The sequence below is a fragment of the Canis aureus genome, chromosome 16 (assembly GCF_053574225.1).
Source record: "Canis aureus isolate CA01 chromosome 16, VMU_Caureus_v.1.0, whole genome shotgun sequence".
NCBI classification, from domain to species: Eukaryota; Metazoa; Chordata; class Mammalia; order Carnivora; family Canidae; genus Canis; species Canis aureus.
In genome coordinates, this window is record NC_135626.1 from 17,156,027 (window position 1) to 17,179,532 (window position 23,506).

Below are 23,506 nucleotides of genomic sequence, written 5' to 3' on the forward strand. Positions count from 1 at the left end.
TCTACATATATATATATACACACATATTTATATATGTATGTAAGTATATATGTTAATTTGTGTGTATATATATGTATTTTTTTCTTTTTTAAACTTTATTTTATTTAATTTTTTAATTTTTTAATGTATTTTTTTCAAGTCTACTCAATGGAGGAAGAACAGTATTTTCAACAAATGGTGCTAGGACAACTGGATATCCCATGCAAAGGATTTGGAAAGTTGGACTTTTATACCATATGCAAAAATGAACAAAAATTTAATGAAAGATTTAAACTTAAGAGCTAAAGCTATAAAACTCTCAGCTGAAAACTTGGGGAAAATCTTTATGACATTGGATTCAGCAATGACTTCATGGATATGACATCAAAAGCACAGGAAACAAAAGGAAAAATAGATAAACAACTTCATCAAAATTAGGAAGTTTTGTGCATCAAAGGATAGAACGAGAAAGTGAAAAGACAAAATACTGAATGAGAGAAAATATTTGCCTATCTGATAAGAAATTAATGTTCCTTAACATAAAGAATATAAAGTACTTCTAAAATATAACAACAAACAACCCAATTAAAAAATAGACAAAGGACTTTTTAAAAAAATATTTTATTTATTTATTTGAGAGAAAGAGTGAGAGATCCAAGCAAGGGGGAGGGGTAGAGGGAGAAGCAGACTTCCTGAGTAGGGAGCCTGATACCAGACTCAATCCCAGGATCCTAGTATCATGACCTGAGCTGAAGGCAGACACTTAACCAACTGAGCCACCCAGGTGCCCAGACAAAGAACTTTAAGAGACATTTCTTCAAAGAAGATATACAAGTAGCCAATAAACATATAAACAATGCTCAACACCATTTGTCATTAGAGAAACACAAATCAAAACCACAATGAGAGGATGCCTGGGTGGCTCATTGGTTGAGCAGTTGAGTGTCTGCATTGGGCTCAGGGCATGATCCCAGTCCGGGGATAGAGTCCTGCATTGGGTTCCCTGTGGGGAGCCTGCTTTTCCCTCTGTTTATGTCTCTCTGTATGTCTCTCTGTATGTCTCTCATGAATGTCTCTCTCTGTATGTCTCTCATGAATAAATAAATAAAATCTTAAAAAAAAACCACAATGCGATAGCACTTCACTCTTACTAGGATGGTTATAAAAAATTAAGATAAAAACAAAATAAGTATGGGTGGGAATGTGGAGAAATTGGAACTCTGGTGCATTGCTGGTAAGAATGTAAAATGATGTAGCCGCTGTGAAAGAGTTTGGTAGTTTCTCAAAGGATTTAAACATAGAATAACATATAACTAAATAATTCCACTCTCAAGTATATATCTACAAAAATTGAAAGCAGAGATTTGAACAGATATTTGTACACCAATGTTCATAACAGTATTATTCACAATAGGCAAAAAGTGAAAACAACCCAAACATACATCAACAGATAAATGAATAAATAAAATGTATATACATGCAGTGGAATATCATTCAGCCATTAAAAAGGAATAAAATTTGATATATGCTACAACATGGATGGACCTGGATATCCAAGGAAAAATATTGTAGCTAGAGTAGGCAAATTCATAGAGATAGAAAGTGATATAGATATCACTATGAATTGGGGAAAGTAAAAAAAGGGAATGTATTGTTTTGGGTAGAGGGTTTTTTTTTTTTTTGGGGGGGGTAGAGGGTTTTTGTTGGGGATAATGGAAATGCCTTGGCTATAAACAGTGATAATGATTATACAATATTGGCAATATATTTAATGTCACTGAATTGTACACTCATAAATAGTTAAAATGAAAAATATTATGTATATTTTACCACATTAAAAAAAAGAGCATCACCATGATTCCAGAATCACTCTCATGCTACCTCTCCAGTCACAGCTTCCCTCCAAAGTTAACACTAACATTCCTTCCTTCTTCCCTTCCTTTCTTCCTCTCCCTTTCCCTCTCTCCCCATCTTCTTTTCTACCTTCTTTCCTTTTTTTCTTTCCTTCTTTGGTAAAACTTCCTTGACTTCCGGCACTATAGATTAATTTTACCTGTTTTTGAACTTCATATTAATGGAATCATTCAGCATGTGCTCTGTTGTATCTGGTTTTGCCCAATAATTTAACTACTTTTATCCACATTGCATGGCAGTAGTTGTTATTCACTGATGCATAGTATTCTATTGTATGAATATACTATACTCTTAAAATTCAGTCCACTGGTCATAGACATTGGAATAGTTTCCAAATTTGGCTAGAACAAAAAAGAAGCTGCCATAATCATTCTCCACATGTCCTTTGGTAGGTGTATAGATTCATTTCTCCAGGAGTATAAATGCTGAAAATGAGGTATGTTCAGGTTTATAAATAGTGCCAAACAGTTTTCTGAAGTTATACCAATTTAGATTCCCACCAGCAGTGTATGAAAATCCCTGTATTCCATAACTTTGCCAACATTTGGCACTGTCTGCTTTTTAAGTTATTCTGTTGAACACATAATTTTATCTCGTGATTTAAATTTGCATTTCTCTGGTGACTCATGAACTGGAACACATTTTCCTCTATTTATAGGCTATTTGAATGTTCTCTTTGATGACGTTTCTGTTCAAATCTACTGTCTATTTTTCTGTTGGGCTTTCTTATTGATTTGTAGGAATTTTCTATATAGTCAGTTAAAAACCTTTGATGAACAAAGGTACAGTAAATATCTTTTCTCAGATCCTGCTTGCCTTTTCATTCTCTTAATGGTGATTTCTGATGAACAGAAGTTCTTTTTTTTTTTTTTTAAAAAGATATATTTACTTATTTTGAGAGAGAGCAAGCAAGTGGGGCAAGGGGGAAACAATCTTTCAAGCAGACTTCCTGGAGAGGACAGAGCCAGACATGGGGCTTCAGCCCACAACCTACGAGGTCACAACTTGAGCTGAAAACAAGAATCAGAGGCTTAGCCAAGTGAGCCATCCAGACACCCATGAACAGAAGTTCTTAATTTTAATGTCTATTTCCCAAGTTTTTCTTTTATGTACAACATTCTTTGTGTTCTGCTTAAGAAATCTTTGCCTACTCTCAAATCATGAGAATATTCTCCTATGCATTTTACTAAAATGATTAATTGTTTTATTATTCACATTTAGGTCTAAAATATATAGAATTTATTTTTGTGTGTGGGGTAAGGTAGGACTCAAAATACATTTTTCATCATTTCTGAAAACACCTCTTGTTTTATTTTTTTAATTTATTTTTTAAAGATTATTTTTATTTATTTTTTTAAGATTTTATTCATTTATTCATGAGAGAGAGAGAGAGAGAGAGAGAGAGAGAGAGGCAGGGACACAGGCAGAGGGAGAAGCAGGCTCCCTGCAAGGAGCCGGATGTGGGACTCGATCCCCAGACTCCAGGAATACGCCCTGCGCGGAAGCCTGGCACCAAACCGCGGAGCCACCCAGGGATCCCCCACCTCTTGTTTTAAATGTAGGACTTCCAATTGGACTATTCTGTTCCATTTGCTTCTCTATACTGATGTCATTATCATGCCATCCTAATTTTTGTAACTCTGTTACAAATCTTGATATTTGGTGGTATAAATCCTTCCACGTTGTTGTTCCTCAAGATTTCCTTGACTTTTTTGGGTCCTCTGCATTTCCACATACATTTTAGAATCAACATGTCAATGTATACACATACAGACACATATATAGAGAGCCCTGAGAAATTTTGATTAGAATTACATTGAATCTAGAGATCAATTGAGGGAGAACTACTGTCTTAACAATATATATTAAGTCTTGTAATTCATGACATGAGTAAGGTATATATTTCATTTATTTAAGACAGCTTTAATTTCTCTTGGCAAAGCTTTGTAATTTCAGAATAGAAGTTTTGCTCATTTTTGGCTAGATTTATTTCTAGATATTTAATGTTTTTGATGTTATTAAAATGGTATTAAAATTTTTTATTTTCTAATTATTTCTTGCTAATATGTAGAAATATAATTGTTTTTGTGGGTTTTGTTTTATTTCTTAAAGCCTTTACTTTGAAACATGATGGAAAAATCTTACAGCTACACACAGAAAAGTAAGACATGATCACAGTTGAAAGTGAAGACAATATAACCAGAGAGGTTTAATGCCTGTCAGCAAATGTTTAAGCTAAAGTTCTGAGTGTGACAAGCAGGGCTGAAAGCAATGGTAATTAGTGTTCTTCTCCTTCTTCTTCAAGAGAATCCACATCAACTGCCTCATAATCTTTCTCAAGGCCAGCTATGTCCTCATGGGTTTCAGAAAACTCTCCTTCCTCCATCCTTTCACCCACATACCAGTGAATGAAGGCATGCTTGGCATATATTAGGTCAATCTTATGGTCCAGGTGGGCTCAGGCTTCAGCAATGGCTGTGGTGTTGCTCAGTATGCACACAGCTCACTATACTTTGGCCAGGTCTCCACCAGGTACCACAGTAGGAGGCTAGAATTAATGCCAATGGGGCACCAGTCCACAAACTGGATGCTGCAATTGGTCTTGATGGTGGCAATTGGCAGCATTGACATCTTGGGAAATCACAGGCAGCAAGCCATGTGTTTTTTTTTATGACAAGGGTCATATTTCACCATCTGGCTGCCTGGCTCAAAGCATCCAATGGTGATCTGTGCTACAGAAAGCTATTCATGGTAGGCTTTCTCAGCAGAAATGACAGGGGCATATGTGGCTAGAGGGATGTGGGTGCAGGGATTGGGTACCAGGTTGGTCTGGAATTCTGTCAGATCAACATTCAGGGTTCCATCAATCTGGGGGAAGCAGTGAGGGAAGACACAATCTGGCTAATAAGGTGGTTAAGGTTAATGTAGTTTAGGCATTCAATATCAAGGCTGCTTCTTCTTCTTTTAGGAGAGAATCAGTGAGCGCATATGCATGTGCGTGTTTAGGGGGGCAGAAGGAGAGAAACTTTCAAGCAGACTCCTTGGTGAGGGCAGAGCCAGATGCGGGGCTTGATCCCACAACCCATGAGATCATGACCTGAGGTGAAATCAAGAGTTGAACGCGTAACCAACTGAGCCACCCAGGTGCCTCAATATCGAGGTTTCTGCAACAGATGTCATAGATGGCCTTGTTGTCTACCATGAAGACACAGTCAAAGTGCTCTAGGGTGGTGTTGGTAGTAAGGACAGTTGTAGGGCTCAATTACAACAATTGTGGAAACTTGAAGGGCTAGGTAAATGGAGAACTCCAGCTTAGAATTCTTGCCATAACTGACAGAGAGATGTTCCATCAGTATGGAGTTTGGAGGTGAACCCAGAACCAGACCTGTGCACTGGTGAGCCAGTTTCTGAATTCAGTCCAAGACAGGGCCAATGATCTCCCTGCCGATGGTGTAGTGCCTTGGGGAAACAACTTCTTTGCCTTTGGTGAGGCGCTCAGGGTAAAAGAGCTGGTGGTAGGTGCCAGTGTAGACGTCATCAATGACTGTAGGTTCCAGATCTACAAACACTGCCCTGGGCACATGCTTGCCAGCACCCATCTCACTGAAGATGTTGAAGAAATAATCTCCTTCCTCAATGGTCTTGTCACTCAGTATCTGGCCATCAGGCTGGATGCCATGTTCCAGGCAACAGAGTCCCCAGCATGCATTGCCAATCTGGACACCAGCCTGGGCAACATGGATGAAGATGTACTTATGCATGATGGCTCCAGGTAGCAGGCACAGGTGACAGGAGCAGTCATAGGGTCCCAGTTACCATCCCTCACAAGCTAAGAGTTGAGGTAAGTAATGCATGAAAGTTATTTTTTGTATACTGACTTTGTATGCAGAAACCTTGCTAAATTTATATCGATTACTTTATTCAATTATGTTATCAGAAAAAAAAGAGACATTTCTATCTTATTCTTACTAATTTTTATAACTTTTATTTCCTTTATTTGTGTTCTTGCACTGGCTAAAACCATGTATTTTTTTAGGAGGAATGATCTGTTTTTAACACACCTTTAGAAATTAAGACACATTAATGCAGGGACTCTGTCTCCCAGAGGTTAGAACAGTGTCAGAAAACATAGTAAGAACTCAATTACTTGATAAATGAATAAATGTTGTGTTAAAAAATATTATGGACATTGGAATCACAGATACCAGGGTTCAAATTCCATCTCTAATCTTTCCTAGCCCAGTAATTTAGAACAAGTTACCCAGTTTAGACTCAGTTTCTACCTCTGTAAAATGGAAACAATAATCATACTTTACAAAAAAAAATAATAATCATACTTTACAAGATAGTCATGAGAAAATTATATATGTGTATATATGAAATTATATACTCTAAAACATCTATAGTTATTTTTTAAAGATTTTTATTTATTTATTCATGAGGGACACAGCGAGAGAGAGAGAGGCAGAGACACAGGCTGAGGGAGAAGCAGGCTCCCTGCAAGGAGCCCTATGTGGGACTCGATCCTGGATCCTGGGATCACGCCCTGGGCCAAAGGCAGATGCTCAACCCCTGAGCCACCCAGGAGTCCTATAGTTATTATTTTTATTGGATGAACTCACACAGAGAGAATGTCTAGAGTGAGAAGAGGACCAGGAAAGGAATCTTACACAACATTTAAAAAATAACACACATGTTTATTAAAATCAGGGTTTTTTTGTTGTTTAAGTCAGGATGTTATTGCTGCTGCTCAAAGGTCATTGCATGACTTATAAGTCTTATGCAACATTTTTAAAGAATAGACAAAAAGAAAAGAACATGGGAATCTGAGGAGTGACTAAAGAGTTGGGAGGAAAATAGGATAGATTAGAATCATAGAAACCACAAGAAGAGTTTCAAGAAGGGTGTATTATTAAAGACCTTTTCAATTTCAAGCAATAGAAATCCATCTCATAGATATTAAATTAAAAATATAAAATATTAGTTCATATAGCTGGAAAATCCAGGAATATAACTGTTTTCAGGAATCACTGAAATCTACCTCTAGTTTCTAATTTGCTCTGTTGAATTTTTAGGCAGGTTGTCCTCAGATATTGATAAAAATGGTCAGCAGCAGCTTTAGATTTTCATAATCTTTATAATCATTGATTTTAAAAATTTGCCATTAAAATTCCAGTTTAAAAAAATCTGGTTTAAAGCTTTAATTGACTTGGTATAAATTATTTGCCAATTTCTGAACCATTCACAGCATTGAAGGGGTGGTGAATATTCTGATTGATCAAGTTTGGATCACCACCCATCCCTAGAAATAAAAGGATGAAGCCAGCCACATTTAAATCAAATGGATTCCAGAATGGGAGAAGATATTTGCAAATGACATATCAGATAAAGGGCTAATGCCCAAGATCTATAAAGAACTTATCAAACTAAACATCCAAAAAACAAATAATCCAATTAAGAAATGGGCAGAAGACATGAACAAACTTTTTTCAAAGAAGACAAATAGCCAAGAGACACATCACAACTGATAAATTATTGAACACTACATCTGAAACTAATGATCCACTATGTGTTGGCTAATTGAATTTAAATAAAAAAATAAAGCAAATGGATTAAGGACAGAAGGGTGGTTTCCCAAAGAGATGTTGGACAGACAAAAAAATATTACCATTACAGAGGAAGTGGTCAATAGTGTCAAAAATGCTGCAGAGAAATCAAATGATATAAGAAGTAGAAGGTATATTTACCATCCAGTTATTCTTCATGACCTTAGGGCAATTTCTGTGATAAGAATGGAAGGAACTAGGACTTCAGTGGTTTGAAAAGGGACTTGGAGGTGAGGTATAAACTGGAAAAGTGGACAATTATTTCAAAGAATGTGATTGTGAAGGGAAGGACTTTTCTTTACAGTATGATAGTCTTGACTATATTTAGAGAGTGAAAGGAAGGAGCCAATGTAGAGAGGAAAACAGACACTACAGGAGAGAGATTAGATGATGGTCCTTAGGATCTGAGGAGCTATGAGAGATTGAGATAAAAAATATGTAATAAACTTGGATGAGGTGTTTCCTACACTTACTGGAGGGCATTCCCTCTAATAGCCTCTATTTTTTTGTGGGATAAAATAAATATTGCTAAAACTGACAAATGGTGTGATCATAGGCTTGAATGTGCATAATAAAAGTTTGAAATAATCATTATGGAGGTGTAAGGAAGCATATCACAAACAGATAAATGAGTTTCCAAGTAACATAGAAAGTCCATCTGAGATGGAAGACCACATATTTCTGTTGGTGTTAGCACATTAAATTGTATGACTTTTTCCTAGCATGACTCTGGGTTCCCAGGACCAAGCTAACTCAGGCTCTGAACAATAAGCTATCCATTTTTAGAATATATATATTTATTATTATATATAATAATATACATATATATTGGCTGTTGAGGTGATTGGAATAAAAAACTTAATGGGAATCTTAAAGTTTTTTTCTCACATGGCCATGGAGATGGAATATTTCAGGCCTTTTCAAATATTACCCACTAGTCAATTTGCCTCTGTGTGTTGAAAAAGATACCAGTGCCTAGCTCAACCACAATAGGATCAGGGCCATGTATTGTTAAAGTCTTTTGCTTTTGTTATTTCATGGATGCAGAAGAAAGGAAGAAATAGATATGGAAATTATTTTTATACACATTATTTTTAAGATATTGATTCATGCCTCAATAATTAATTCCTCTCAAAAATTGTACTAGTGAAATAAAAGGGCAAGGGACCAGAACCTCCATATTATAGAGCATTTAAAAAAAATCTTATTAGTAAATATTTAAGACCTATAAGTATAATGATGACATAATAGGTAGTCATGTATCTACTCTTAGTTTAAAAAAGAAATTACCTAAATATTAAAGCCTCTCATACACCCCTACTTTAATAGAAACTCTATTCTGAACTTCATGCTTATCATTTCTCTGCATTTGTTTATATTGTATCAAAGCAGTATAATATTGTTCTTCTTGCTTTTAAATTTTGTAAAAATTATTTCATGCATGTGTATTCTGTGACCTTTTTAATACTTAATATTATGTTTGGAAAATTCATCTCTATTGAAAAGTGTAGCTCTAGTTCATTGATTTAAAATTTTTTAATTTTAATTCCATTTAGTTAACATACAGCATTATATTAATTTCAGGTGTACAATATAGTGATTTGACAATTCCATATATCACCCAGTGCTCATCAGGACAAGTGCATGCTTTAATCCCCATCACCTATTTCACCTACCCTCCCCACCCTTTCCTCATTTGTTTTTTTTTTTTTCCTCATTTGTTTTGTTTCTTAAATTCCATATATGAGTGAAATCATATTGTATTTGTCTTTCTCTGATGGACTTATTTCACTTAGCATTTTACTCTAGCTCCACCCATGTTGTTGCAAATGGCAAGATTTCATTCTTTTTGATGGTGGAGTAACATTCCGTTATATATCACATCTTCTTAATCTATTCATCTATTGATGGACACTTTGGCTACTTCCGTAGTTTAGCTATTGTAAATAATGCCACAGTAAAACACTGGGGTGTGCATGTATCCCTTCAAATTAGTGTTTTTGGTTTTGTTTTGGGGGTAAATACCCAGTAGCAGACTGCTGGATCATGAGGTAGTTCTATTTTTAACAGTTTGAGGAAGCTCCATACTGTTTTCCACAGTAGCTACACCAGTTTGTATTCTCACCAACAGTACACAAGGTCCTTTTCTTGCATCCTTGCCAACACTCATTGTTTCTTGTGTTGTTGATTTTAGCCATTCTGACAGGTTGGAGGTGATATCTCATTGTAATTTTGATTTGCATTTCCGTGATGATGAATGATGTTCGTCATCTTTTCATGCGTCAACCATCTGGATGTCTTCTTTGGAGAAATGTCTGTTTATATCTTCTGCCTATTTTTTAATTGGAATATTTGGGTTTTGGATCTTGAGTTGTATTAGTTCTTTACATATTTTGGATACTAACCCTTTATTGGATATGTCATTTGTAAACATCTTCTCCTATTCTGTGGATTGCCTTTTAGTTTTGTTGATTATTTCCTTCACTGTGCAGAAGTTTTTATTTTGATGTATTCCCAATATGTATTTTTTTCTCTTGTTTTCCTTGCTTCAGGAGACATATCTAGAAAGAAGCTGCTACAGCCGATGTCAGAGAAGTTACTGCCTGTGCTCTCTTCTAAGACTTTTATGGCTTCAGCTCTCATATTTATGTCTTTCTTCCATTTTTAGTTTATTTTTGTGCATAGTGTAAGAAAGGGGTCCAGTTTCATTCTTTTGTATGTTGTTGTCGATTTTTCCCAACACCATTTTTTAAAGATATTTTTTCCCAATGGATATTCTTTCCTGTTTTGTCAAAGATTAATTGACCATATAATTGTGGGTTTATTTCTGGATTTTCTGTTTCATTGATCTATGTGTCTATAGTACCATATGCTGTTTTGCTACAACTTTGTAATATAATCTGAAGTCCAGAATATGATGCCTCTCCAGCTTTTCTTTTCTTTTTCAAGACTGCTTTGGCTATTCAGGGTTCTTTGTGGTTCCATAAAAATTTTAGGATTGTTTGTTCTAGTTCTGCAAAAAATACTATTGGTATTTTGATAGGGATTGCATTGACTATATAGATTGCTTTAGGTAATAAAGATATTTTAACAATATCTGTGCTTCCAATCCAAGAGCATGGAATGTCTTTATATTTCTTTGTGTTATCTTCAATTTCTTTAACCAGTGTTTTAAAGTTTCAGAGTACAGATCTTGCACCTCTTTGTTTAGATTTACTCCTAGGTATCTTATTATTTTTGGTTTGAACCAAAACTAGTTTTGAACAAACTAGTTTGTTCATTTGTGACTGCTTCACAGTATTTCATTATATGACTGTATTGAAATGTATTTATTCAATCTCATTTTTGGTGGGGAGCTATCCACAAATATTTTAAAATTTGTTTTATTTATTTACAATTTCCCCTAGCCTTATTGAGAATACTCTGAAGAATAATTTTAAATCCTACCTAGATAGTATCCATTTTTCTGCCCAGGAAAAAATTAAGTATTTTGATTTCCTCTTTGGCTAATTCTCTTATTCCAATATAGAGGTAGTAAAGAGGGTAGTATAGTGCTTTCCCTTTCCTCTCAGTTAGATCTGTCAACAAGTTAACCACATTTTTGAGGGGGAGGGGATGTTTCCACTCTGGTTCATCACAATGCACATTAATATACAATAATTTTGTTTTTGTTTTAAATAAGTGAAAAAGAGAGCAATCCTTTAAAGTCTGCGGATTCTAATGTTACTCTCTTTGCTTTTACCCTCTCCAGCATAAACCAAAGAGGATCCCCTCCTGCTTTAAAGGTAGTGTTACAGATGTATAGCAACTTAATATCTACCCATCTGCCATGGCTCATATGTGCATTCACACATGAACTATGACATTCTCTATCTTGTTGCAGACTGCTAGTGCTTCTCTAGTGTGCTTGGCTAAGCAATAATCCTAGTGTTTGCACTGAAATGCAGAGTGGAAGAGATATGTATTTGGTTACAACTCCAGTCAAACATTTCTCTCATAGAGCCGTAAGACCAAGAAAAGAAAAGTAGGCACAGCAATAGTGGGGTTAATAAATTAGAATTCTATGCAAGCCTATGTGGAGCTGTTTTTTGAGTGACCTCTGAGTTCAAGGATCAAAAATTACAGCACTGCCCAAGGGCAAATTAATTCTGAGGTCCTGTTGAATATAGTTCAAACAGGTACTGGGTTTTTGAGCAGGTCTATGCATGGGCATTCCTAAATCTTTTATAGATTGATTGATTCATTTACACATTCACTCAATAATGCCTCATTTTGTGGCAGGCATATGCTAAGCACTGAAATTCTTTTTCAGGATTACCTTCCTAAACTCTTCATAGCATTAAAAGCCTTTCAAATTCTTCCCCAACATGTATACCTTCACCCTTGTATTAATCCATCTTCTAACATTCAAAGACTTATTTGGGCATTAATGCTTTCAACTAAATAAGTAGGAACACAAAAGAATTCTGTATTCATATTTTGAAAGGTCCAGCCTTAGAAATGACTTTCATAATTTCTTGCACTTAGTACATGGCCTTGGTACAACCCTATTTAAGGACATATATAGGAATGAATTATTATCCACATTATAACAAGCTTTAGCAGATTCTTTCTTCACAAGAGGGCTTATAACATTAGTGGGATTGGCTGCAGATTAAACTGGTGCAAATTGACCCAGCAGGGCTACTCAACTAAATGTGTGATGTTCTTAAATACAGGCCCTGTCTGAAACTTAGCTGGCTTGATTCTTAACATTTGTATAAGGCAGAATTACTATACAGAAAGAAGGAGGAAAAGAAGCACTATTAAATACTGTTGGAATTAAGATTCAATAGCTTTAGGAAAATGCATTTCCTACAAAACTTTGTTAATAATAGGGCTATGAAATAAGAATAGAATTGAGCAAACATATTTTCTTTTTTTAATATTTTATTTTTGAGTAATTTCTATACCCAACATGGGGCTCAAACTTAAAACCCTGAGATCAAGAGTTGCATGCTCTACCAACTGAGCCAGCCAGGCACCCTGAGCAAACATATTTTCAAAAAACGACATCTCAAAATGTAAGTTAAGCTCATACCTTGAAAAGTATAATAACTAGGGTAAAGAAATGAACTTAAACACAATATTTTCTTTGCAAAGATATGTATTTGAGTGCATTCTGAGAGCTGTCTGACAAGATAACATCATTTTAATTTTGACAAGTATATAAGAAGAATAAAGACACTTCCTTTGATATATTGAAACTGCATTAAAAGTTCCTATTCCCACTTCTTGTACATACATAGGCAGACACATGCATGTGCACACACATGTTTACAAAGGGAGATTTAAAATATTAGGCTTCATAGTGACTGGCTACTAGATAAATAAATACATTGCATTGCAACTGATTTGCAATAAGCAACTGCAATTTTTCAGCATATATCATATACTGGGATGAAAAAACTCAAACAAAACACACTTCCTACTATCATACTTTGAAAAACAATAACAGAAATGGAAAGTACAAGAACAGGAAATACCACAAACTCTTGATTGATTAGTTTTCTAGCGAGGCAATAAATTATATGATGGAATACAAGTGTGAAGTTTTGCACATGCAAATTTGGTCACAAACCGATTAAAATGAAAATCAATTTAAATTTATAACAATTCTGTTTGGCATGTTTAAAATGAAAGAATCCACTTAAAAACCTGGCTGAAGGACACCTGGCTGGCTTAGTCAGAAGAACATGCAACTCTTGATCTCACCCACCTTGGGTGTTGATTACTAAAAATAAATAAACTAACTTAAAAAAAAAAACCTGGCTGAAATGATTAGGGTAAAGGTAAAGTAGATGTAGTGGTAACAGTGATGGAGGGTGGGAGTGAAGAAGAAGTAAAATCAAGAAACTGGGATGGGGGGAGGGGCAGGTGACAAGGGACTTTCCAAGAAACTTTTTAAAACTTAGTGAAGCTACAAAAATATTACAAAAATTTTTTAATATTACAAATTTACAATAGAAACAGAATAAGTGTTGGAAAGTTTGGTTCTTAAAGTGCATATTATATGTTAATAATAAAAAAGAGTAAATAATTGTTTTTAAGTGGTTTAAGAGACAGAAAGCCCTTTGGAGAAAAGCAAGCACCTAAAAGTTTTAAGTAGCATCTATAGTGATGCCTGTAGTCTCAGTGGGTTGAGCGTCTGTCTTCTGCTCAGGTGGTGATCCTAGGCTCATGGGTTCAAGTCCCACATCTGGCTTCCTTGTGGGGATCCTGCTTCTCCCTCTGCCTTTGTCTCTGCCTCTCTCCTTCTGTGTCTCTCATGAATAAATAAATAAAATCTTAAAAAAAAGATGGTGAAGGGAATAGATTTTAAACTATTTCCCAAATTGTATTTAAATTACCCCTGGGAGTATATCTTTTTAAAGGCAAACTCTTAAAGGACTGCATCCCCAGTGAAAATATAATTGTTTTAAATTCCATTGTAGGTTAGCTCTCTACCTTGGGATTTGATTTCATCTGCTTCTGTTTCGGCCACATTGCTGCTGGTGTCTAATGCTGAACTGCCTGGTACACCCTGTGAACTCTGAAAGGAGAAAAGAAACCTCAGTTTTAAAATGAGTTACTTTTCCTCAAAGTTGCATCAACTTTCCCAGTTAAAGAATCCCAGTTTGGAATCCCAAACTGCTGCGCCACCCAGGGATCCCTGCTTCCCCTTTTTTATAGAATGTTCCTCCTCATTAAAGTCTTGTATTTAAACAAACACAGGGATCCCTGGGTGGCGCAGCGGTTTAGCGCCTGCCTCTGGCCCAGGGCGTGATCCTGGAGACCCGGGATCGAATCCCACGTCAGGCTCCCGGTGCATGGAGCCTGCTTCTCCCTCTGCCTATGTCTCTGCCTCTCTCTCTCTCTCTCAATCTCTCTCTCTCTGTGTGACTATCATAAATAAATTAAAAAAAAATTAAAAAAAATAAACAAACACAAAGTTAGTTAAATTATTAACATGGGAATTATATTTTCAGAACAAATAGTGAAGTTACCCTAAAAACTGATGATTATTGTACTCAGGGTAATAGTTCTCATTTTAGAAAGCAATCTTTATATACCTATAATTTATAATAGCTTTTCACAAATAATTTACTTGTCCATGGAAACTTCCTGCAACTGACTCAAATGAGTCAGCTTATTAACATGAACTTGCTCTTTTCCATTTGCCATTTTGTCTATCTTTTTGAATACCCACATATTTTCTTTTCCTTCTTCATAAGAAAATTAATTTGTCCAGCTGACTCTCCAACACTAACATCTGATTATTCATGAAAACTCTACCTCAGTAGGTTCTTTCACTTCAGTTTCTTCGGGTTTGTTTTCTTTGTCTTCTTTTCCATTTTCCTGAAATGGAAACAGTGTTAGTAACTGGTATACAAAAGAAGCTAAAGATAAAACTAACATACTCTAGTATAGTAAGCTTTTATGTAAAAAAATTTTACATAATGGGCAAACATCATACCAAATAAAATCACACAAAGTAGCTGTATTAAATTAAAACAGTAATAGACTTGTTATAAATGCCAACCAGCTAGAAGCAGATTACAGTGACCCAATTATTATTTGATACCCTCCTCATCCCTCCCTTTATTTTTTTTTTAAGATTTTATTTATGTATTCATGAGAGACACAGAAAGAGAGGCAGAGACATAGGCAGAGAGAGAAGCAGGTTCCCTGCAAAGAGCCCCATGGGGGACTTGATCCCAGACCCCATGATCATGCCCTGAGACAAAGGTGGATGCTCAACCGCTGAGCCACCCAGGCGTCTCCCCACCCCTTTTTCTTAAGTAGACTCCACACCCAGCATGGAACCCAATGTGGGACTTGAAATTCATGACCCTGAGAGCAAATCAGAGCTGAGATCAAGAGTTGGCTGCTTAACCAACTGGGCCACCCAGGCACCCCAACCCCTTTTTTTCCAGCACTTTTATCATAACCTGATGCACAATACTGCAACTAAAAAGAAAAACAATTAAATAATAAAATATGATACCACATCTCAATTTTCTCAAGAATGTTGCATCTCAAATTCTCTCATAGTTAAGTAGTTAGAAACCTATGTAGGCTGGATACCTGAGCAGGTTTAGGTTCCTCTTGAAATGCTGACTCACTCATCTGGGCCACTAAAAGTATCATAAAATGGTAGGGAAAAGTATTACCAGACCAATATTAATAACAAAAAGAGAAAGTATTAATAAATAACAAAAAGTACTGTGGAAGGCTGAAATCACCCCCAACCCCCACTGCATCCCATGATTCTATTGAATGGTAAGTTCTCAACTGCTAAACTTTTCAAACTGTACTACTGTTAATGCTGTTGTTACTGACCAAAACTAGATTAGTGCAAGGCTAATGACAAGAAAACTCAACCATTAATAATCACCACTATTATCATTAAAAAAAGAAACACACACACAAAATGGCAACAGTAATGCAAGTGAATTTTTTAAGACATTATTATTATCATTAATTTTTGAAATAATGATTCAGATGAGATGAAGTGAAACTTTGATGGTTACTCAGTTCATGTGAGAATGACAATACAGACATTAGAGTAATAATCTCACTAAGTATTTTTTTGAATGAGGAGTTCTGAGAGGAATGTGATTTATTTATATTAAGGAATGAAAGTGGATAATTATCAGATCTCTACTTCACTGCAAATGACCAGATTCAGTCACAAATTATCAAAATCATTGCTGTGTCAAAAATCATTTAAGAATTTGTGTATATTTAGGCTAGGTGCTATGTAGAAAGGAGATTTTATATACTTGGCCTCTGCTTCTAGGGGTAGCTACAATGCAGGGACGATTTAATTTGAAATGGTGTCTTTATAATGTGCTAGAGTGTTTACATTTCTTTTTATCAACACAGCACATGTTCTAGTTGAAGAAACCAAAATTACTGCCTTTGGAGACAACAGATTCCAACCTTTTAGAATAGCTGCTTCAAAGCATTTTTGAAGTTCTTAAATAATAAATATAAAATAGATTTCTTTGTTAGGTCCCAATAGACTGCTTTCTCTGCTTACAGTGTCCATCTCCTGAAATTACTAAGAAGTTCCTTTCCATTTCTTTTTAAAACAGTTTGTTTGGATCCACCCAGATAAATTCAATACAATAAACCTTTATGGGTGCCTTCTATATGCAAAAAGACATTGGAGTTGTGAAGATGAGTAAGACTTGTGCTCAGGGAGACAGGAAAACTTCCTTTGAAGAGTTCCTAGTTTAGCGATGGAAAAAGGGATAAAAAAATGCAATTCAATCTGCAAAGTGCAAAAGAAGAGGTGCATATAAAATGCTAAGAACACAAAGGGTTAAGCAATTACTTTTCCCAGGGAGATCAGGGAAGTTTTCATAGAATTACAGATTTTTAAACTGGATTTTAACAGACTAATAAGACATTTTTGTGTAAAGAAGAGGGGAAGAGTATTTGAAGGAAAAGGAACAATACATGCGAGGGTATGAAAGTTAAAAAAGGAAGCACTCATGTAGCAGAGCACAGTTATATAAAACAAAATTGCAGATGTGGCTGAAAAAGTCACTTTTCAATCTGTAAAAGTTATTCATGCTGAATCAAGGAGTTTGGACTTTATGCTTTTAAGCATAGAATAGATATGATCAGATTGGTGTTTTTAAAAAGTTACCTCCACCAGCAAAGACTGGAATTATGAAGGACAGGGGGAAGAAAGAATGAAGGTAAAATTTCCACCTGAAATGTTGCACTTGCAGTAAATGGCCCTCATCAGTCTAGGTTCTGCCTGACATTGCCAATCCCCAAACCATATCGCTTCAGATTCACTTTTTGCAGTGCATGCAGATGGTTTTAGACTGTAAGCACCTGGAATTCTGTCTGAGGGTTTCCTGCCAGTTCAAATGTGGGGATAGGCAAGAAGCGCTTGAGAGCTGGTATCTAATAAGAGAAGCCCTCGGCCAGGGATGGATAGGGAGTTGTATAATGGTCCCATGGGTAGAACATTTCTGTCTCCCAGAGTTCCTCAATGGAATAGAGCTTCAGTTGCCTGAATTGCAACCTGCCCAATAATACAGGCTTCCTTCACTTTCCTGTAATACTTCTCTATTCCCTTACCATTGTTTCCTGGAACCACCTCCCAAATGAACTTGCACTCAACTCTTTGTATCAGTCTACTCAGAGGGAACATAAACTAAAACAGATAATGATGATCAGGATTGAGGGCAAAATTGGATCTAAAGAGTGAAAGAGAAATAGTTAAGGTTCGCGGAGTGGTTTTTTTTTTTTTTTTTTTTTTTTCATATTTACAAGGCTAAATGGATGATGATGCCATGAAATGAAATAAGGAAAGGGGAGAAAACAGGTTGAAGGAAGGGTAAGAGTTTGAGTTTGGAGATGCTAACACATTTAGGTATCTGCCCAGTGGTCTATAGAAATTTCCAGTAAGAATCTTAATGACACTGAAATATATTATGGTGCATTGGTAGGAAGTTATGCATAATCAAGTCCATCGGGAAATGACAGAAGTATTACCTAGTCTGAATAGTACTAACTTGCTTTTGAATTACTCAAAGTTCATAACATTCTACATACCTCATCCTCCCATCCGTGAGATTATACAGTCATTTTATGTAGATTGCCAGCTATGAGACAGAGTTTTTGTGAATCTGGTAAGGGCCCTTTATATGCATTCCCAGTAGATTTATAAATTGGTGAATTGCAGCATTTGGCATCTTGATTGACAAGACTGTCAGTCATATATGAAAGGACAGCCAGTTAACCTTGAGGAAAGGGTTTCTAGGTAGAAGGCAGAAATTATACACAATTCTGATTTGTCAGACTAATAGAAGATAAGAGATGTCAATTAGCTGGATTTCATGAGTTTTAAACCCCTGGGTACTGACAGAAGGATACATTTGCAGACGGATGCTGGTAGGAGCTTACCCAATAAGAGTATCTTCTAGGAGAGGGGAAAAAAGGTTAAAGATAAACCCTTGCTGATGAACACTTAGAGGTAAGGCTAGGAAAGAAAATCCAGGGTAAGACAGAGATAACTGCTGAGAATGGCAAGAGATTCCTGCAGCTATTCACCTGCATGCTGCTGGCCTAACTCCCAATATCAGCCTCTACTACTGTGCATATGCCACAGCAAGTTGTTCCAGCAGCCCCACAGGAAAAGCCAAAGTCTGTACAGTTGTACAGACTTTGCTGGGCCTGGGTTGACCCTAACCCGACATTGGTCTACATAGTCCCACTCACTATAGTTAACCTTATAGTTGTGCACCTGTAAGACAGTAGCCCCAATTCCCATCACTGGCCTCCCCTGCCAAACATGTGCCTATAGCTAGCCCCTATAGTCACACATGTACACATTGACAGCCAGAGCCACTGCAGCTGCCTATGTGCCTGCAGTTGGCCCCAGACTCTGCTGGGGGCCCTAGATTTCACCACTGCACATCTGTATGGTCTCTGCAGCCAGCCTCAACTGGCCCCACAGCCAAGTGTGTGCATACCACTGGCTATGGCCACCATCACTGTCTGGCATGGTACCTAGCCAGTAGACAGGAGGTTCTGTTAAAGAATCCACCAGGGGCACCCTGGTGGCTCAGTTGGTTAAGTGTTTGACTCTTGATTTTGGCTCAGGTCCTGATCTCAGTGTCCTGGGATAGACCCGTTACAGGCTCTGTGCTCAGCAGGGAGACGGCTTTAGGATTCTTTCCCTCTCCTTCTGCCCCTCCCTCTCTCCCTCACATGCTCTCCCTCTCTAAAAGAAAACAAATAAATCTTTTTTTTTTTTTAAAGGACCCAACAGTCCTTCCAGCCATTGTGCACTGCCTGCAACTCTCACCAAGGATCATGCAGTTCTTGATGTCATGGACCACAGCTTCCTGAGCCAATGACACACCATGCCACCTCCACCCATCTCCATCTACAGGCACTACATGCCCTCACACTTGGCATCCTGTAGTACTAGACCAAGGGTCACAGCATGTTCCAGCATGCTCCCAACCACAGGTAAAGGTATTTCCTTACCAAAGTCATTCCATAAAGTCTGGAAGAGGTGACTCTTCTTCAAATGCACAAACACCTACAAAAGTGACAGAGATCACAAAGAATCAAGGAAACATGATACCACTAAAGGAACACAGTAAATTTCCAGTAATGGACCCCAAAGAAGTAGAGACTCATAAATTACCTAACAAAGAATTCAAAATAATTGTTTTAAAGATGTTCAGAATGCTACAAGAGAACACAGATAAACAGTTTGATGAAATAAACAATAAAATAATGAAAAGATAAGTTCCTGAGGTGCCTGGATGGCTCAGTTAAGTATCTGTTTTTCGCTCAGGTCCTGATCTCAGGGTCCTGGGTTTGAGCCTCGTATTGGGTTCCCTGCTCAGCGGGGACCCTGCTTCTCCCTCTCCTTTTGCCCCTCCCTCTGCTTGTGCACTCTGTCAAATAAATAAATAAAATCTTTTTAAAATGATAAGGTCTACAAAGAGAAAACATAAAAAAGAACACCAGAAATTTTAGAACTGGAGAATACAAGGACTGAAATGAAGAATTCAATAAAGAGCTTCACTAGCAGATTAGACCAAGCAGAGGATTCAGTGAATCTGAACACAGATTTACTATTATTATTATTGAAGTATAGTTGACATACAATGTTACATTAGTTTCAGGTATAAAACATAGTGATTTGACAAGTCTATATATTATGCTATGCTCGCCACACATGTAGCTATCATCTGTCACCATACAATGCTATTATAATACCATTGACTATATTCCCTATGCTGTACTTCTTATCCCTGTGACTTATTCATTCTATAGTTGGAAGCCTGTATCTCCCACTCCCCTCACCCATTTGGCCCATTCCTCAAATCCCTCTCCTGTGACAGTCATCTCTTTGTTCTCTGTATTTATCAGATTGTTTTTGCTTTCTGTTTATTTGTTTTGGTTTTTTAGATTTCACATATAAGTAAAATCATATGGTATGACTTACTTAGCACACCCTCTAAGTCCATCCATCTTGTCATAAATGACAAGATCTCATTCTTTTTTTACAACTGAGTAATATTCCATTGTGTGTGTGTGACATCTTTTTTTCTTAAGGTTTTATTTATTCATTAGACACAGAAAGAGCACAAGCAGGGTGAGCAGCAGGCAGAGGGAGAGGGAGAAGCAGACTCCCCACTGACAGGGAGCCTGATGCGGTGCTCAATCCCAGGACCCTGGGATCATGACCTGAGCTGAGGGCAGACACTGAGCCACCCTGGCACTCTGACATTTTCTTTATCCATTCATCTATTGATTGACACTTGGGTCGCTTTCACATCTTGGCTATTGTAAATAATGCTGCAATAAACATAGGGGTGCATTTATCTTTTTGAATTATCGTTTTCACTTTTTTGGGGGTAAATAAATACCTAGTAGGAACACAGATCACTTGAAATGATCCAGTCAGAGAAAAACAAAGGGAAAAAAATGAAGGAGAATGAAGAAAGCCCTTGGAATTGTTGGGACACCATTAAGAGAAATAATCTATGTATTATGAGAGTCTAAAGAGAGGAAGAAATGGGCAGAAAGCTTAGTTTAAAAAGTATGTCTGAGAACTTCCCAAATCTGCAGAGATATCTGCATGTCCATGTTCAAGGAGTTCACAGGTCTGCAAACAAATTCAACCCAAAGATATCTTCCCCAGGACACATTGTAATAAAATTGTCAAAAATCAAAGACAAAGATAAATCTTGAAAGCAGCAATAGAAAAGAAGTATGTTACCTACAAGGGAACCCCATAAGACTATTGGTAGAGTTCTTAGCAGCAACCTTATAGGCCAGGAGAAAGTGGGGTGATATGTTTAAAGTAGTCAAGAATACTCTATCTGGCAAAATTCTCCTCAGAAATAAAGAAGAGACAAAGTCTTTCCCAGACAAAAAAAATGCTGAGGGAGTTCACCACTACTAGAACTGTCTTACAAAAATTTGTAAGGAATTCTTCAAGCTGGCAAAAAGGGACACCAATTAGTAACATGAAATATATGAAAACATAAAACATACTGATAAATACAACTATATAGTCAAATTCAGAATATTTCAATACCGTAATGTGGTAGTATATTAATCAGTTAATTCTAGTATTAAGGTTAAAGGACAGAAGTATTAAAAATAACTATAACTACAATATTTGCTAATGGACATACAATATAAAAAGATGTAAATTGTGGCATCAAAAACAAAATAGGAGGGTAAAAAGGTAGAGTTTTTATATGTAACTGAAATTAAATTGTTAACAGCTTAAAATAATTATTGTAGTCTATGTTTCCTGGTAACAACAAAGCCAAAATCTACAGTAGATGCACAAAAGATAAAAAGAATGGCATCAAAGCATACCACTATGGAAAATTATCAATTCACAAAGGAAGGCAGTAAGAGAGGAAGAAAGCAACAAAGGAACTATGAAACACCAGAAAACAATGAACAAGATGATATTATTAAGTTCTTCTCTATTGATAATTACTCTAAATGTATATGGATTAAGTTCCCCATCAAGGGGTACCTGGGTGGCCCAATGGTTGAGCATCTGCCTTCCGCTCAGGTTGTAATCCTGGGGTCCTGGGATTGAGTCCTACATCAGGCTCCTGCAGGGAGCCTGCTTCTCCCTCTGCCTATGTCTCTGCCTCTCTGTGTCTCTCATGAATAAATAAATAACCTTAAAAAAAAAAAAGCTCCCCATTAAAATGCATAGAGTGGCTGAATGGATGAAGAATGGATGAAAAATGGATGGGGCAGTTGCCTTACTAGGAGATGCCCATTTTCCTCAAGACTCACCATAACCACCTCTTACTTCTAGGAGATTCATAACTACAATCAGATGTTAAAATGCTCCAGCAGTGCAAATACAAAGTCTGGCCAGGAAGAAATAGTTTTTATAGCAAAAGATTTTATGATTTGCATAGACAGTGGCAGAAACCCAAGGAATGTGTGTGAGAGTATATTATAAGGAAATTAAAGAAAGAAGCACAGAATATAATGCTGAGTTGTTAGAATTTATTAATATGGGTACACTTATCAGAAATTAAGGATTTAATGTTTTAGCATCTACAGCTGGAAGTGACACTAATCATTTATTTGGTAAATTCACTGAAACTTGGACTCTTTAGTAGCATGTGCTTAAACTGAGATACTGGAACTTCCTTGGCATAATGTAAGAAGAAATACCAAGGCTTAGGGAAATAGGAATATTGGAGTAGATTTAATTGCATATTGACTTGCACATCCACTCCCCCCAAGTACATCCTCTAAGAGAATTCTGTCTAAGGGACAACACTTTACTAAAGCATTGAAAAGTATATTAGTGATGGGAGTATTTATATTCTTGAAAAGCTCTATAGTGGCTTTCTTCTATAGGCATATGGAATGACCCATTTCAGGATAGTAGAGGCCAAATATTAGTGTTTAACTACCTACCTAACTACCTAAGTAGACACATTTACCATAAAGAGCAGTGGAAATACAGTGGTAATCAGATGTTTTTTTTGACTCTCAGCAATCTGTGTGGTTAAAGGACTGGTGTTTCTAGGAATAAAAGAGATGGCCAGCCTACTGAAATGTTGGTCATCTACCTATGGTATAAAAAAATCCATATATGGTGACCAAAAATATGACTCTAGTAACCACAGTGGAGAGTTCTGACATCTCACCAGTTTCTAGGCCTAAACCCCATAACTGAAGGCAAGGTTGGATCTACTTAAAGGAGGAAACTGCAGCACTGCCATCAGTATATAGGGAAAAATCTTCCAAATCTTCTTCACAGGATCTGTGGTCATCTCCTAAAATGACTATGTGCCAGGGAAAATAAATATTCAGGTTTTTCAGGGATTTCTAAACATTGGCACTAAGGTGATGTTCATTCCTGGGGACTCTAAATGCCACTACAATCTACCAGTTTAAGTGTGGGCTTATGGTGGACAGGTGAGAAATTGAGTCTTTTTTTTTAA

General features: G+C 36.6%; 1 protein-coding gene across 34 annotated transcripts in view; it reads right to left on the reverse strand.

The window, feature by feature from the left end:
- Positions 1–23,506, reverse strand: part of EFCAB5 (EF-hand calcium binding domain 5) — a 176,974-nt gene that overhangs the window by 138,925 nt on the left and 14,543 nt on the right. For 30 of the 34 annotated variants that reach the window (XR_013354113.1, XR_013354110.1, XR_013354109.1 and 27 more), the window contains exons 2-5: positions 19,539–19,593; positions 15,606–15,655; positions 14,814–14,876; positions 13,986–14,070 (exon numbers count right to left, since the gene is read on the reverse strand). Coding sequence is in view for 24 of the 34 variants with exons in the window: in XM_077851861.1 (XP_077707987.1) it covers positions 13,986–14,070; positions 14,814–14,876; positions 15,606–15,647 (190 nt within the window). In the remaining 10 variants the exon portion in view is untranslated. The remainder of the gene's footprint in view (positions 1–13,985; positions 14,071–14,813; positions 14,877–15,605; positions 15,656–19,538; positions 19,594–23,506) is intronic. The other 4 variants (XM_077851867.1, XM_077851866.1, XM_077851863.1 and 1 more) reach the window with 3 other exon arrangements.